Consider the following 17,061-nt stretch of genomic DNA (forward strand, 5'->3'; position numbering starts at 1 on the left):
AAGTTTCAAAAAAAAAAAGTGAAAAAAAAAAGTGTATGAACAATGGTGTGAATAAGCCAAGAAGTAACACAGAAAACAATGTGTATTACTAAATTACTAATATAATAATTCAGTATTGTTGATAGTTATTTTGTTTATTTAAAAAATATTTTTTACTTTTATTCATGAGTCATTGAGAGATGAGATTTTTTTTTTGGTCCGGGTGAGATGAGATTAAATGAGAGTGATTAATGGGTGCCTGGTGGGGAGTTTTGGCTGTTATATAAAAATAAAATATAAAATTTACAATTTATTTTTAATTTGATTTAAGGGTAAGATGAGAAATTTTGTATAAAAAAAAAGTTGGAAGGGTACAGTGAGCAAATTGAATGGGTACATATAAAATTACTCTCTAGGAAAATGGAAATTTTCCATGTTTTTCTGATTATATTAGGAGAAATATAACCAATACAGACTTTAAAAGCACTGTAAAAAAATTTCCAACCTGGCGAACATCAGATCCTATGAAAAGAAAAGAGAAATGTTCAACAACCACATTGAATAGTTTACAAGGAACTCAAACTTGCTGCTTTTTCTTCTTTGGCCTCCTCTTTCTACGAGGCTTATGAGCATCAGAGTTAGAGCTCAGATTACTACTTTGAGCTGCCCCTGAATTTGAGGATTCCCTAGCTTTGAAGGAACTCCCACTTCTGCTATTTGACGTATTGCTCGATGTAGACATTTCAGCAATCTGTTTTGAGGAATTTTTGCTTGATGGGGGAATTTTGTTTGATGAAGGACCAAACCTTGATTGAGCACGAACTGAACTTGAGCGAGAATTAATTGATGGCCGGGGAGGAGGCATCAAAGCTCTAGCAGAAATCTGTCTCTATTAAAGAAGATTCAAGTGAGAAGAAAGAAATATATAATCAATAACCATATATACTTAACTACAACAATGCAATAGTCAATAGACGGAATACCTGATTTCTCTCATCACTGGACATGCCAGATGTTGCTTTTCCAGAAGCACTGGAAGCCTGTTCCCTGCAAAACAGATCAGAAAAATTTAAGATGCAACTTCCATTAACAAGGTAAAGTACATGAAAAATGAAATAGCAGTTTATAAACTAATTCAAATAGGTTCTCTTAACCTCCCTAGCTATGGTACAAACAGTAGCCTCATATTAGGAAATGTGCTAACAACAAGGTCCTCAATTGTCATGATCTAACTCATGAATCATCTTTCTATTCTACTGAATAACTACAAATCTCCTGTCACAGTTAAGATAAATACCTTGCACTCTTATCTGTCCATTCATCATCCGCATTTGCTTCATCACTTGAGCTTCCATCTAGAAAGAAATCATCTTCACTCAGATCCAAAAGCCCATCGTCCTCACTCCCAGTTTCTGTAGGGAAGTCAACAAAAAAGACAGCATTCTTGTGAGTGTAACAAAATATTTTTATAATTTGCAGCCATAATTAGATTATGTTGATAATGTACATATGCTAGAAGTGAAACAAGCATCTCTGAGAGAAAATTTAAAACATCATTTAGACCATTTAAAGCAACTAGTATTATGGCAGGAACGTGGAAAAAGTAATTTGGTAAATGTTTTTGTTTGATAGGTTTAACATTCATCTTACTTTCAGCCGTTTAAACTCTACTGTTAATTTCCTTTGAAGACTAGATTCTTTGCTAGGTATTTATCCGATATTCTTTCATGTTAAGTGGTATTTAAAATAAATTTAAGAGAAGGCTGCACAAAGTTGGGCTTCACCCTCTTTTCTCTTTTTTTAATAAAAAAACAAATTTTATCAAACCCTCTTTTCCACCCTTTTTTTTTTTGAAGAAAAGAGAACTTTTATTAAAAAGACAAAAGTAAAATAAAAAACACAGAGTGGATCAGGAATCCACAAACTTATAAGAAGAATAAAAGTAAAAAAACAAAACTGATCTTAGATAAGAAAAACCCAAGACATCGCCCCAGAACTAGTCTCACTGCACAACAGCTAACACGTTCAGCATAATAGAGGATATAGAGTGTGCCCAAAAATCAGCCGTAACTGATGCCCATAAAGCAGCCCAAAATTTCGCTCGCTCCCAAAGAACTTCCACTTCAACCCCCTTATAATCATCGAAAATTCTTCTATTGCGCTCCATCCATAAAACCCAAAAAACAGCCAGCACCAAGCATCTCCATAGGGTTTTTGCTTTTTTCCTTCGAGAGCCAACGAGCTGTCACCTACATTCCCTGCCGACATATCAATTGATCCAGTAGAACTGACCAGTGTCTATTACTTACGTATCAACGTCCGATCGACGGGACCGAACAGAATAGATTCATTCAACCCGGGAAGCGAAGCATTGGAGGGATCAGAAGTCTCTGATTTGGCTTCTTTGGATGCGTAGGGATCGGGTGCTTGCGGTAGGTCATCCGCGGAAGAGGGCTTTCTGGGCTGCTTCTCCTGGTGGTAGTTCGCCTTTCTTCACTGCTTCTATTCACTTTGCTCAGAGCATTTGCTTCGTAACCCAACTTCGGTGACTTGGCGAGGACTGCTGATAATGGTTACTCCAGCTGCTCCGCACTGATTAGTATTCCAGCTCCCCCTAAACCCTCTTTTCCACCCTAATACTCAAACAATGACTCAAGCAACTTTAAGCTTCTAAGAAAGATGTATTGAAGCATGACAACAGATAGTTATTGCTTATATTGAGGTTGTTTGACCTAATCTCATGAAAACTTTATGACCCCCTTCAGCATGTAAGCTAGCCCAGTAACAAACACCCAGAAGACGCATAAGACGTAAGTACAAGCACATCATCAATATAGTCTCCGTATCTATATACGGATAGGAATTATATCCATAATCTGGTGCTTCATATTGAGTTATTAAATCATGATCATATTACACAAATGAAGGAAAGTAACTTTATTCTCACAATGCTAAAAGAAGAATTGCTGGTGGAAGTAAAACATAAAAAGAAAGAGTACCTTCTAAATCCTTCCCGCTAGCTGCTGCAGCAATCAAATTGGCCTTAATCTGATCACGCAACCTATTTCTCCTATCAACTATGTCTGAATCATCACATCCATTAAATAAAGAGACATATTTCTCGGTCTTCGGAAAGAACTGATAGTCAAAACAATATGAGCTTTTAGCTTGACATTATTATAAACAAGTAATGTATTATTTCAAGAAACAAAAGCCTGCACCAAGTAAAGTAGAATGCATTCAGCTCTTTGCCACTAAGGCACAAGTTCGACAGAAGGTTTACACTTCAAATCCAATAAAAGCTTATAATATTCTCATAACAGAAAGACGTGCCAAACTCTCAATTATAAATGCCATTTGCACACACATGCACATTAAACCAGATAGAAGAAGCACCACTATATAGCTTACCCTAACATATTCAAGATCCTCTTTCAATTTGGAAAGTTGCACAGTGATCTCTGCATCTTGTGCCTGACCAGATGAAGCACGTTGGAGTTTCTCCAAGCGTCTTATTCTCCTCTCTATCTTTCTTCTCTCTGAACAAGGTGCATGTTACTTTTAAGGTTTGAGTAAAACGCACACCACCAATGCAATTAATCCATAAACCATGCACGAAGTTAACTATAAAATAGTTATAGTAAATGACCCAAATCAGTAAATTCTTACCAAAAAACTTTATCTTCCTGTCTCGCAAAAATATTTTGCGTTCCACAGCAAGACGAGTATGAATATCTTGCTGTTTCTTGAGTCCTTCTAACTTCTTTTCTTGAGCCTCCCTAACTTCAGGTGGTAGATTCTTGGAACAATAATCGTTGTGTCAGGCCATAATTCACAACTCGGAAAACCAAATCCCCCGATTACATTTTTATTAGGGGAAAAGGAGCTAAATGGCTATTACTAACAACAATTAAACAGGATATGGCATAAGGTAACTCAAGAGTGTGAAATCACAACTATATCTATATTGGTAGAAGGAAACCAAAAAACAGAATTTACCCTTTTCTTTCTTATTCATGCTCTTTTGCAGGCAGCTGTTTCTTAAATTTTTTTTGTTTAGTTAAATGTTTTGAAACGTTAATTCGAGATACTACCAGACATTGTATGATGTTTCTAGCAGCTGGTTGTTTCTAGGTCATTTCCAGTGGAAAACTTGTTCACTGTGTTTGAATCAATGCTTATATCATATTCAAAAAAATAAAAAATTCTCTCATTAAAAAAGGGGAAGACAAACCATTTGAGTGGAGCTAGTTCTATTAATAAACTACTACTAACCAAAACAATTATATTCGTATATCACTGATACACAAAAGAGCTAGTAAGCTCAACGTCATTGAAACCCCCTGTCACACAAACCCTAACCCTAAAAAGCAACACCCAACTGAAGCACAATCGAAATGGACAGTTGTGCATAACTGAAAAAGGTGACAGAGTATATTGAAGAAAGAGTGAGTACCTTACGGAGAAAGCGCTCAACGGAGCGAATCTGGTTCTTGAGGGAGGCGGACTTGGGCTTCTTCTCTACGCCCAAGCCGGGCTTCGACCGACGGCCAGCAGGGTTCACCCTCCGCTTTCCATAGCCACCGTGAGCCATGGCGTTCGCTTCTCCAAAATCGCTTAAGACACACAGACAGCGATTTTAAGAGCAATTGGTTTGGAGTATTTTTTGTTTTTTTGTTTTTTAACAAATCCTCGCCTTGTAAGTTGTAAGTTGTAACGTTATTAAAAATATAAAATAAAAACAGTAACCCTATTTACCCCAAGCTTTTTACTCACACCCTCGTAAAATCCTTTGGGTCCTTTGCCCGGAAATTCAAAGCCTTTTCTCTTCTGACCCCGCAAAAAAACATAAAAAACAAGACACTTTTTATTCACACACCGATCTGAGGGAGGATATCACTTTAAAAAAATAAGAGCATCATATTTCAGGGTTGACCGGTTTCGTCTTTATTAATACATCATTGAAATATCATTCTTACAAAAAAAAAAATTAATTAAATCAAAAATTGTTTAATTAATTTTTTATCATTTGTATTCACAATTTAGATAATTAAATAATTATCAACTTGGCTGATTTTTAGCATAAATGACTATTGACTTATTGAGGAGGAATCTAAAACATAAAGTTTTCAATCATTGAACTGCCTTGCTGTATAATATCTAAAGAGAGTGCTCTTAATTTTTAAAAAGAAGGGATATCCTTACTTTTCTCTCATTTGGTTTAATTTTCACAAAAAGAAGAAAACTGAACTAAAATTGCAATTTACAATTTGATGATGGGCTTGATCATTTTACAAATTGCATAAACTAAATCGAACCGAACATATTTACATTTTTTTTTTGTGTACATGGCATTTTCTCATTGGTTGTCACTATTCGTTAATGTGGTCTTTCACACAACCAAGATGATTAACCCTTTAGTCCTAAAATCTGTAACCTATTCCACACGTCTCTCTCCCTCCACCTTCCTTGATGGCCAGCTCGTTGTACACCTCTATCTTTAGTCCTAGAATCTCAAACCCATTCCACACAAGGTCTCTCCCCCTCCCCCTACCTTGAACATCTCCAAAGAGTCAAAGACTTACCATGGGGTGATGTGTGGGACATTTAGTTCTCGTATAGCTTTAATGAAGGGTGAAGCTGCTAGTTATCAAGATAAGAACAGCCTGCCTTCATGGTATGCATTTGAATGCCTTGTTTTTCATGTTTTGTTTTCAAGTCTAAGTTGGTGTTTTTCTTTTTCAAAATATTCAAGGGTGGATAGAAATAGAACGAAACAATTTTCCTTTTAACTTAGTATTTATGATGGGTGGGCAGTAGTTACAATAGCACCACTCTGAAAGAAACTCGAAGATTGACAACCAACCGGTCCAACACCCTCCGAGAAAATCAGAAAAAAATAGTATCAACAATAATAATAATAGAGCGGCACCTACATCAATGAAACAAAGAAGCTAATAATCTCCTCACTAATTTGCAGTTTTAATGCCGTATTGTCCTATGGTGCAACCCTGCAAGCTCAGAGAACACTTTCCCTGCAAACTTTCCTTCAGGAGGAAACTTTGGGTGATAGTTTCAGCTTGAAATTATATAAGACAGCAGCTATAGAAAAAGAAATGGGGAACAAAGTGAAGACCAAGTGTAAACTCTACAGGAGGATGGGTTGTTCTCCTTCAAGTTCAGATATAACTATCAATGAATCTGTCAACTCAAGGGAGAGGGGTTCTGACTTGGGAACTGGATTAATCACCTGCAACAACATAACATAAGATAGGAATGAGAAGTCTAAAGCAATTTCAGAGTCAAATTGATCCAAATCAAGATGTTTTACCTTCTTGTTGTTTTTCACATAACCTATGGCAACTTCTTTCCTTAGATGTGCTCTTTCAGCAAGCTCTGAGAATGATGGAGTCTCTCCTTCTTTGATATAGAGGCTCATATCCTGTCGGAACAAAAACAGGCAAGTATGAAATATACAGACGTGAATGATATCCAACTCAGATCTTTTAGCGGCAAAAAGAGGAAGAAGAAAAAAACAGGGCATCCAATCGGGATCATTTTAAGATGAAATTCCCACATCTGTAACCCATTTATTGTGGTTTACAAGCCACTTCAGGTGATCCCATCACTGATAAAACAGGCTAATCAATTAAAAAACCCAAGCTTTCCAATAAAATCATAGCATCATCTTGTCTGGTAATGTGACAAACAATTGGATAATAACAAAAAGAAGAGTCCTTCGATTTATGTTCTAACCAAATCAATATGCCTTTCATGTTAAAAGTGACCAAGCACATCAAATACTTAATTCCTTTCTTTCTCTTGTTTGGAAAAATATATCAGAATTGAGAATTTAAGGCAGTTACCTTTACGTATATTTCATCACCATCTGCATTTAGAATGTCTTTCCACACTTCATTTAGTTCACTGTTCTCAGCAACTGTTATGCACAAACAGATTATCAAATGTTATTTTGGAATACCACTATTACATGTGTTGTGTGAGCTAAGTAAGTAAATATAGTTCAATGATTCAAGACCTTGAGCTGTTACGAGGCTCATTACTTCCTCTGCAGCAATGTAAGTCAGTGACGGCTTAATTCTTGTGATCTGTAGGGATTGTGGGTGTATAATAAGCAACATTAATGTGGACAAATGTCAATCGAAATAATAAACATTGGCAAAAGTCTGCTGATGTATACTTGTTTGCCCAATTTCGAGTCCACAATCTCCGCAACAAGATTCTGCACCTGCAACGCACTACCTTATTACTTTCTTTTTTCTAGTTGGAGATTATGACTATGTTATCGTGAAAGCTATTTAATTAATAAAACTCAAAGTCTGAATTTTACAAATTCAAAATGATGATTGATACTAGAATTACCTTCACTCCAAGTTGGTTGCAAATATTTTCAGCTAGAAGAAGAGAATATGCGGATTGCTTGTCTGCCCTGGTTGGATCTGAAGAGAGGCTACTTTAATGCAAGGCTACCTTAAGCTAATTGAAACATCATAAAGCCGGGGGGGGGGGAGGGGGGTTGGGGGGGTAATTCATGTATTTTCACCTCCAAGAAGCCATTCTCTATCAGATATTACAACAATGGACAAGGGAATATCTTCTTTCTTTGAAGAACTTTGGATGTTCATTATGGTTTCTTGTAAGGTATCAAAGTTCATTGGATTTCCAATCTGCAGCATATGAAAACAAAAAATCGAAGGTTCAGAAGGAAAAAGAGACTTCCAAAAAAAAAATATAATAAAAATTTATAGAGATAACGAGAGAGAAGGTTCTACTCTCTAGCTTTCACTGAGTGAGGCGGTACCCTATGAGAAACCTGGACGTTTTTGAGTTTGCCTTTACCAGCAACATTTCTTGCCCTATATCTGTCATCTAATGGAACATTTGATAATATTTCCTGCATATATGTATATCAATAAAGATGATGAATTGAGAGTGATCGATGAAATTATGTTACATCAAGAGTTTAATAGCAATGTCAACTGATTGATGGCATCAGATTCAACATCCATGTATAATTATACATATAACAATGATGCATGTCGCGAAGATAGCATCCAGTTGATCAGGAAATGCATCTTAGGCTAAATGTTGAAACACGCAGTTGCAAAGAATGTAAGGACACATCTCAGATTACTAAAAGATGCAGTTTGTTTATCGTCAGTACAGATGCATACCGACTGTCAAGATTCTGATGAGAACCTTCAGTAAGGTGAAATACAATACAGACAATAAGTAGATATAGCTACAATTACCAAAATGAAGATGCACAAGATACATCCTTTGCTTGCATAGGAAGCTATACAAAAAGACAAATAAGGGTTGTAATTTTCTATAGCTGCAAATTATTATTAATCTGAAAATAGGTTGAAAGTTGGGAAGCAGGTGATATATTCTCTTATTGTTCAGTGTCTATCATGATTCCTCAAAGTGAAGAAAGCTGTAATGTACCTGTCCTAACTTTTCACACCTCAAAATCCAAGAGAATAAGAGCATACCACGACACTGCCAGGTCCAAGATAATTGTCATATTCTTCAATCATCTCTATAACGTCAGGGCGCCATCCAAGCAGAAGTATAAATTCTTTTGGTCCTAGAGTCCAGTCGGAAGCCTGCATTAGTAAGAGACAAGTTATTCAGATTTGACAACCAAATCTTTCACACCCTTGTCGCCTTCAAGCAATTCTGTCCTAGTAAAGTCACACCTTGGAACCTGGTTTGTTGGGTCGTCTTACAATGTTTTCAAGTCGTGTTTTCGTCAATTGTAAGGCATTCGATTGAGTGTTACCATTCTTTTCTATATCTTCCAAAATTTGATTATCATTGCTTATTTCTTTCACAACATTTGAATAAGTGGCATGTGGTTTTTTACTCCCATGAACTGCTGCAATGAACAATACCTACATGAGGAAAGTGCACAATGTTGGGAATTAACAAATGAAACTGAGGGAATATAATGAACTAAACAGTTCCATCCAAGCAGAACAATGAAGGGAAAGTGAATAAGAAAACTTCTTATCAAAACAATGATGGTTAACCACAACTCATTTAGCCAGCAAAACGGCCTAATGCAAATATCAAAACAATTGAACCAGTCACAGAGTGAAGCCAATCAGGTTTCCATAATCCACTTAGTATATTTCTTCTGTTTTTGCAATCATTAAATTTACATTACTTTTGTCTAATTATCTGGCTGTGATAAATGAAATGGGAACTACAAAAGCAAACAATCTAATCAACCATCAGGACTGGACACTTACAATAAGAAAATTTAAGTGAGTGTGTGCATATGATTCAATTTTTCACAAGTCATAAGAAAGCTCAAAGTTTATGGTGCTTGTTTTAGTTTAAATTAAAAATGAATGTAAATTACATCCAGAAGTTAGCATACTTTGTCAGTTTCCTGCATGATTTCATCATCATTTGGGTGGAAGTATATCTTTCCCTTCCTATAAAGCCCACAAACAATTGCCTGAAAGGATATCGATGAGAGAAAGAAACTAAATAAGCGATTGCAATAAAGTCTCACTTAAATATACATTTGGCAGATAGTGTTACCTCTTGAAACACATCCCGTAATTGCCTATACTTAAGCCCTGCTAGACTAGGAAAACTGGAAAGATTAAATACATTTTCTGCAATGAGTAGAAATAATATAGTCAGTGTTCCATCTCAGAACTGAACAGGGAGATGGTTCCAATTACCTGACAATAAAACCAACCTGACATTAAAAATAACTACCTCAATTAAGAACAACCAACACACGACTGGGTTGAAATGTCTGAGTTCTACCGACCAATGATTTCAAAACATTCCATATTATAATACCGAAGAAACCATTAATAAAGCCACAAAATTTCATATTTAACTTTGAGAATGTTGATTGTTACTCATATATCCTTTTACATCCTAACTTGCACTCCCACCGTAATGGGAAAATGATATCATGTATACATAAAAAACAAATCATCATAGGTAGATGATAACTTAGTGTCATAAGGAATACCAAGAGGTGGTTGAGAAATACATAACAGCACAAAAAGCTCTCTCTCTCTCATGTTCAGATGTCAAGATGAAGATAAGCTAAGTGGTTACATGCCTATGACGCTAAACCATTGGGAAAGCTGGATCTTCATATCCATAATGTTCTATAAATTCAAGAAAATATTTTGAAAATGGTAACAAGCATCTCCATATTCTCAATAGGTGATTCATACACCTGGAATACTTGGAAAAAAAAAAAAAAATTACTCAATAAATACCCAAAAAAAGTTATCAACATATCATTAATAGTTGATATTTCCATCAAAATTTAGTTGAAAAACAAATTTAAAAAGTAGTAACTTTATTGGAACCCCCTCATATCCAAAATATGAACATAGATAATGATTGCTATCATCAACACTAAAGACCATACTAACAACTGTATTCAATAAAACAGCACATGAGTTTGGAATGACAATGTCAAATTACAAAAGCACCCAAGTTGGTCTTTTATTTTTAACCTCTTGAACAAAAATTCAAATTTTTTGACGATGCATAAAATAAATTGAGTTTCAGTGAATTCATAAATACGCCATTTGAACTTCTTCGCAAGAAAACTAGATTTTACTTAAAAAGAAAGAAAAAAAAAAACTAGTCTTTCTTCAAGAGAGATGTGCAATGTACTTCGATAATTAAGCAAGTGTCTGTAGATCTTAATGAGTCCTTTTTGACGAGAGCATTGAACAAATAATTTGGATGCAACATTTTCTACAGGCTCTACTTTCAACCCTGAGATTGACTTCAATAGCTCACATGTATTGGAACTTGAAACCTGCATTCATTGAGAAGGGAAATTTAACATGATTTTAGAAAATTTTATAACATAGTTCTACAAAAAGATACACTGATTAGTGATATACCTCAACAATAGTGGGGACAGACTCCATGTTTGGAATGGGTTGAAGAGCCAGAACAGATAAAAAAGCATCAGTATCAACTTCATACCTAATCAAATGAAGATGCCAAGTCAAATAAGTTCAATTGTAGAAATTTTCAACATGCCAGATAATTCAATGGCACTTTCCATATTGCTCATAACTCCAATTGGCACGATGACTAATTTCAAAGCAACTTTGATAAAAACCTCAAATAGTCTAAGATGATTTCTCAAATAGAAGTAAAAATTGATCAAGTTCTCACCGATCTCCCTTCGTTGGCAGTATAATTATGGCACGTGCCTTGCTGGCAGCAGCTCTTTCAAATGATTTTGTTAAACTGAGGCTGCAACTGTAACAGTATAACCTCAATGTAAGAATCATAAGCACACAAAGCTTCAAATATTCTATTAATTAAATCCAATTACCATTTTTCATCTATTACTTTGGCAATTTTTATTTTTGTTGTAACGAGCCCATTGCAACATCAGATGGAGATGAATCTTACAAGATTTTACTTTTAGAAGTTGAGTTTCTATGATTTCTTTCTAGTCATACCTCTTTGTAAGGATATCAATATGGTTAAAATCTTTGGCGATATGGTCAGCTAGCTTGTCCATCTGCTTTCTTGGGAGATCAGACATAAGAAGAATTCTCTGCCTCCTGTGAACACATAAACAAGAGGGAACAACACAAGCCCGTAATTTAACCATGCAATCCTGATACAAAAACCTATGTTTCCAGTACAAGAACAGATTACCTAGCTGTAGCAGTACCTAAGCGGACAGCAAACTCATGACACTTGTTTAGTTGCTTTAGTATGAAAGCAAGATGACTGTTCACTCCACAAATAATGATATGATCAGTCTCCAGAACTTGCATTTGTGCGCCTTCTCTGAGCTTGTACATATTATTCTGTGCAGATGATGGTCATAAAGTTGTAATTTACATAAAGTTGGATGTATGATAATGTTTCTTGATTGAAGCACTTACCCTGAACTGTTCGGTCATTGTGCTCAACAAGCGAGTGTAAAATAATATGCCCCATATAGCAAGAACGAAACCAATAACACGTTCAACGCGTGTTCTTTGCTGCAGTGTGCTATACATGTTATTTACAATCATATGGAAACAGTGTAAATTATAACAAATTAACCAAATGATAAAATCAGAAAAAACAATCACTTTTAGATGTGTTGATGATGAACACAGGCATGCCCAAGCCTCCCAGAAGCAGTCCTCCAAAGGTTCTTTACTATCCCTGTATAATTTGAAACACATATCCAGATTAGCAAACAAGCACGAGAATTAAATGCAGTAAAAATGAATTCATTTAAAAGACTAGAATCAAATTATGGACCACCACAACAAGTTGCTCAAGAGATTGATGGATTGATGGGAAAACGGGCAAGGAATAGTCAAATAAATTCATTCATGTAGAATGAGAACCATTGTAAAACAAAGTAACTTATAAATCAATTTTGTGATGTTATTCATACTTAACCAGTATTGAGTTGAAGGGATAAACAGACAATATTATAAAGAAATCAAAGGTAATAGAGGTTCTAAACATTTGATGTCAAGGAAGGGAATCATAATTATAAGAGAATCACACATACAAATAACAGATGTCCTAACTCTTATATTAAAAAAATCCATAATTTCAATTTATTACCACATATTTATAATATAATGAAAACTTCAGAAATAACTATTTTCCAATGGGCCCAAACATAATACCAGTAACAAAACTTCGGAAATATCTATATCAAAGATGCTGAGATCCTTTTGAAGAATAGGACTAGAGAAAGGAAACTATATTCTTTCAAAATTTCACTTGTCTAGTTGCATACCAGAAAATAAGAATTTTGGCTGAATAATGAAATACAATAAATAACATGAAGCAGACTATGCCATTTTCGATATGAAAATAATCACAAGTGCTCCTAGAAAAGATAGCTTACCTAAACTTGAAGAACAGGAAGCCACCAATGAGAACAAATGAGAAGCATGCTACCAGGAGCACTAAGAAGAACCTAGAAAACATTTACAAAATAATTCAACCAAATGAGAGCATAAAGACCAAATAATCATGCTACCTGAAGGTCACACAGGAACAAGATTGTTAACCAGTTGATTAAAAGATGCAGGATCATGAAATAGAGAAAACAAATTATATACTTCACTTACGTGGCAACATTTTTCTCAAGTTGGACATTAAATAGATACAATAAGCGCGCAAAGCTCCATCTAATATCTTGAAATGAAGGCAAAGACACATCCAATCGAAGAGGCGTGGGTTTATTCAAAGAATTAGAAATACAGGCATAAGGCAAGGTGGAAGCCCCACAAGTTTGAAGAACACGGGAAAGTCTTTCTTGGACAATCTTAATGAAAGCATTAACAACATTTAACTTTGCCAGTCTAACTGGGAAATATAAGCACATCAATCCCAGCATGACTTTAGCTTGATGAAACTGCACAAACAGAGAATTCCATCAAGAAGATAATACAAACATGATAAATCCCAGACCTTGTAATGAAGTGAAAGAACAGCATGAAAATTCTTTCCCAGGAAAAGAAAAAAAAAACTTCTTTTTAGTAAATCAAATTCTTACATCTAATGCTCACCTGACAACTCTTAATCTGGTTTATCCTAGGGAATTCGGTATTCGAATCATCTGTAACATTTATATACATAGTGGAATCTAACCTATTCCCTGCCCTTTGAGAACTGACCTCCCATTTTCCTGTAAGCAAAATAATCACAACAGATGTAAAATGTGAAAGAATGCAAGATATTCCATAGGGAGTCACCAAAATATAAAGCCAATTAATACACATGCTCCTGCGATACAATAAAACTGCACAGTACCAAGTGATGAATTACATACAGAGGTAATTGGGAGGGGGGGGGGGGGGGGGGGAGTGCAGCTATATAATGTAAAGAGTAAGTATGAACAACAAGTGCAACAATAAGAAATGCCAATTTAGAAAATGACTACATATAAGCAGAAAGTAGACAGACCTTGAACAAATTGTTTTTGAACATCAACAGGAGGAACTACATCACCATACTAACCAACAACAGGACTCTCAGATTCCATGCAAAACTGCTTAGACAACGGAGGACAACCAGGAGGGGATGAAGTAGCCAATTCGGGAAGATTGTTGAGGTGAGTTGGCTCTACTTAGTGATGACCTACTTAACATTTTTGGCAAAGTAACCCCACTCTCTTCCTCATGTGAATCATGGGTTTTCTCAACTTCATATAAAGAGAAGCTCAACAATTTAGTACATTCAAGATTGATGCTTTCATACTTGTTAAAATACACATACTGGAACACATTCCAAAATCTTATTAATGTAGACAGCTTATTCTTACCTCTGTTTTGAACTATGACATTACGTGCATGTAGTGATGAAGATTTGGTCCACCAAAATTTGCATGGCGTAAGTTTCCTGAGATGTATCATGTAAAAGTTAGCATCATATGGCTCCTAGCTAAAATAAAATTCGGGATAACTGTACTTCAACACTTTTCTCGAATATATGCACCATATAGTACACTGTCCAAATAAAAGTACATTGTACAAATACAGATATCAGAAATGTGTTCCAAATTACACTTTCCCTTTTGTTACAGAATATGGTATGATTGCTTGCTTCAGAAAAAAACAGGCAAACTTCTGTTCATTATTAATTTATAACTACGTGCAAAAATTAAATGTAAAATTCCTGCATACTTGCTCCTTAACTACCTAACAGCTTGATTAGCAATTAATCAAATGGGGATTACCCAGGAGATATGTATGCATACGACATCAGATATAAACTAACAGATCTCATCAGTAAATTCTACGCTTCCATGAAGAATAAAGTCCTGAAGAAACTCATCTTGAATTCTTGATCACTCCCTTGCCCTTACCACCATACTTCCTATCCGTCCGGTTGAGTAACATAAAAAAATTAACTTCCTTCTAAACAACCGAGCCCCATCTCCTTTGTCTACCAAACTTCCAACTCCAACAAGCTTCACACTTCTATCACAGAATTTGGCATAACCCAACCTGAAATCTCTTAATTCATATTACGATGAACAATTAAGAATTTTTAGCACTACCCAGTTCCCAAATACTTATGAATTACATGAAGATTAAAACCTACAACAGAATCAAAGCTTTAAAATTATCAACTAGACAGTGTTGGGGAGGTTCAAATTAGTTTGGGCAAAGTACAGCACCAACTTATTCATAAACCAGTAAATGAACCCTTTTGAATGCCCAGAAAACTACAGCACTGCAATTCATGTATAACTGCCAATGCCATACAATTCAACTAGAATATTTGGCACCCAACACACACAAAACTAAAATGGCACCAAGAACTACCTATTGGGTCATTGAAAAGATGAAGACAGAAATACCTTTGTGAAGAGGGATAGTGATTGAGCCTCGGAACCCGATAAGGCAAAACGCAGAGCTGCAAGCTCTGCAACTGATTCACGACCATCTCTCTGTCAGGCAGAGATGTTTGAGTTTGAGGTTTAGAGAAGAAAGAAACTGGGGCCGGGGGAGACAGAACAAGAACTCTATAAATAAATGGAAGTGGGAAAGAGAGAGAAAAGTGAAATTATCACAACAAAAAAGTCCGAGCTGTCTTTTTCGTAGCAGGCTTTTGGAAATCTACAACAAACGTGGACCACGTTATCCGTCACAAAACTACAGTGGACTGTCATCGTCAACCTTGTAATCAATTGATCATCACACCCACTACATGACTGCAGTGGTTGTGCTTCACGAAGGAAAGCAACAACACAATTGGTCAATTGTACTGTTATTTGTACAAGGAAAATGTGACAAGATTCTCTTTGTGAGATTATCAATAATGGTTCTTGATTTTTATTTCTTGGACAACTTTTTCTACTCATTCGACATGACATTCCACTAGGCAATTGGGTTAGACTCCAAAAGTAGCAAAAGTTTTTTTCTTTTTTTGTTGGTAAATTGCATGTAACAAATAGTTGAGATAAATAAAGGATGAGATAAATTATGTGTATATGTTGTTACCAATTACGTAGATGAAGAAATATAATTGCCCCATGTCGAATACGCAATTGTTCAATATTTAGTTATATCTAAAGAAGTTAAGTAGAGAATAATATTCATACAATATGCAATATGATATGATGGTCGAAATATGTGAGCCACTGATAATTTTTTATTCTTTTAATAATAATAAAAAAGTGTGTATGTATAGAATCAAGATAGAAGGCGTATTAGTTTTTAAATATTTTATGTTTGGAAATTTGTTTGTTCTACAATATTTTTTACACGATGAAAAAACGGATCAAGATTTGAACATTTGTTGTGAATATAAGACTAAAATGTTATTGTCACTAGAGTTATAAACTGCACGTTCTTAAATATACAGTTAAATCTTTTTTGGTACTAATCTACAGCTGAATCTTTGAGCACCGGCACCGATGCCTTGGATCGATGGATTAGTCACATGGCTTTTGTCTTTGCTTATCTTGATTAGCACAAAGAAAGTACCAAGTTGTTTAAAAAATATATATATATATATCTTGGTATATACACCAGTTATAAAAATGACAATTTAAGGTGCATGGGTGGATCGTGAGCATTGACTTTGTTGAAACACCAGGAAAATAGTGTGCGTGATGAATCAATAGTATAACCCAATTCCATCACACCCATATAAGACATCTTTAAGAAGCACTCCATGAGTGATTTATGCTGATTTGTATATTATGAGTTGAAGGAATTAACTTGTTGGAGCTTTAGCAGTCGAGCTAAAAGGACTAAAATGGAATATGCTTGCTCTGGCACTCACGTAGAGCATGGAAAAACAAGGACCACTGACCATGCACCCTACTGACCAGGACCACTTATTTTGTACCAAACAAAACAACATGAACATGACAAATTGAGTCCAGCTCCAACTATCTCCAATTATAATAAGAGCATCTTTAATCCAAAAGCCTTGCTAATATTGCCTATTGGAACACCAACTTGACCAACTTGACCTCGGTTTCTATTCAGTGCATAAGAGGCTGTTGAGGCTCTAAGCATTTCCCAGATATTAGCTTCCTCCAAGCCTTTGATCAATTTTAGAAAGATT

The 17,061-nt window shown here is 35.4% G+C and overlaps 2 protein-coding genes across 7 annotated transcripts; both read right to left on the bottom strand.

Moving 5' to 3' along the window:
- Nucleotides 1-356: 356 nt before the first annotated feature.
- On the bottom strand, nucleotides 357-4,650 carry LOC147293973 (rRNA-processing EFG1-like protein (DUF2361)). Of its 2 annotated transcripts, none has more exons than XM_086232482.1 (7): nucleotides 4,436-4,650; nucleotides 3,649-3,778; nucleotides 3,391-3,518; nucleotides 2,979-3,117; nucleotides 1,277-1,391; nucleotides 963-1,026; nucleotides 357-862 (listed from the first exon to the last, which is right to left on the bottom strand). In XM_086232482.1, the coding sequence occupies exons 1-7, from the start codon at nucleotides 4,571-4,573 to the stop codon at nucleotides 557-559; spliced, it is 1,020 nt and encodes a 339-aa protein (XP_086088608.1). In that variant the 5' UTR covers nucleotides 4,574-4,650; the 3' UTR covers nucleotides 357-556. The 2 variants fall into 2 exon arrangements, with proteins under 2 accessions (XP_086088608.1, XP_086088607.1); XM_086232481.1 differs by having other exon boundaries at nucleotides 357-868; nucleotides 4,436-4,648.
- Nucleotides 4,651-5,748: 1,098 nt separating this feature from the next.
- Nucleotides 5,749-15,498, bottom strand: LOC147293974 (ion channel POLLUX-like protein, putative (DUF1012)). 5 transcript variants are annotated; one of them, XM_086231975.1, is made up of 24 exons: nucleotides 15,344-15,498; nucleotides 14,303-14,379; nucleotides 13,548-13,666; nucleotides 13,107-13,393; nucleotides 12,881-12,952; nucleotides 12,102-12,177; nucleotides 11,910-12,008; nucleotides 11,677-11,831; nucleotides 11,475-11,579; nucleotides 11,182-11,268; nucleotides 10,902-10,986; nucleotides 10,666-10,813; nucleotides 9,556-9,632; nucleotides 9,389-9,469; nucleotides 8,703-8,897; nucleotides 8,496-8,609; nucleotides 7,802-7,894; nucleotides 7,544-7,667; nucleotides 7,363-7,439; nucleotides 7,181-7,228; nucleotides 7,019-7,088; nucleotides 6,846-6,919; nucleotides 6,311-6,421; nucleotides 5,749-6,229 (listed from the first exon to the last, which is right to left on the bottom strand). In XM_086231975.1, the coding sequence occupies exons 1-24, from the start codon at nucleotides 15,427-15,429 to the stop codon at nucleotides 6,128-6,130; spliced, it is 2,562 nt and encodes an 853-aa protein (XP_086088101.1). In that variant the 5' UTR covers nucleotides 15,430-15,498; the 3' UTR covers nucleotides 5,749-6,127. The 5 variants fall into 5 exon arrangements, with proteins under 5 accessions (XP_086088101.1, XP_086088103.1, XP_086088100.1 ...); XM_086231977.1 differs by adding an exon at nucleotides 13,945-14,182 and having other exon boundaries at nucleotides 5,749-6,421; nucleotides 15,344-15,390; XM_086231974.1 differs by having other exon boundaries at nucleotides 5,749-6,421; nucleotides 8,733-8,897.
- Between the last annotated feature and the right edge of the window lie 1,563 nt (nucleotides 15,499-17,061).

This window comes from Dryas octopetala, chromosome 2 (genome assembly GCF_963921425.1).
Source record: "Dryas octopetala chromosome 2, drDryOcto1.1, whole genome shotgun sequence".
In the NCBI taxonomy this organism is placed as follows: Eukaryota; Viridiplantae; Streptophyta; class Magnoliopsida; order Rosales; family Rosaceae; genus Dryas; species Dryas octopetala.

Excerpts from the sequence above, each read along its gene's own strand:
- LOC147293973 (XM_086232481.1), bottom strand. The coding sequence starts at position 4,573 with ATGGCTCACGGTGGCTATGGAAAGCGGAGGGTGAACCCTGCTGGCCGT. Across the intron at positions 3,519-3,648 it reads CAGGAAGATAAAGTTTTTTG|AGAGAAGAAAGATAGAGAGG; the intron begins GTAAGAATTTAC and ends CACCTTGTTCAG. Across the intron at positions 1,027-1,276 it reads TGGACAGATAAGAGTGCAAG|GGAACAGGCTTCCAGTGCTT; the intron begins GTATTTATCTTA and ends TCTGTTTTGCAG.
- LOC147293974 (XM_086231973.1), bottom strand. The coding sequence starts at position 15,429 with ATGGTCGTGAATCAGTTGCAGAGCTTGCAGCTCTGCGTTTTGCCTTAT. Across the intron at positions 12,178-12,880 it reads TTCCTGTTCTTCAAGTTTAG|GGATAGTAAAGAACCTTTGG; the intron begins GTAAGCTATCTT and ends CAAATTATACAG. Across the intron at positions 7,668-7,801 it reads ACGTCCAGGTTTCTCATAGG|ATTGGAAATCCAATGAACTT; the intron begins GTACCGCCTCAC and ends CATATGCTGCAG.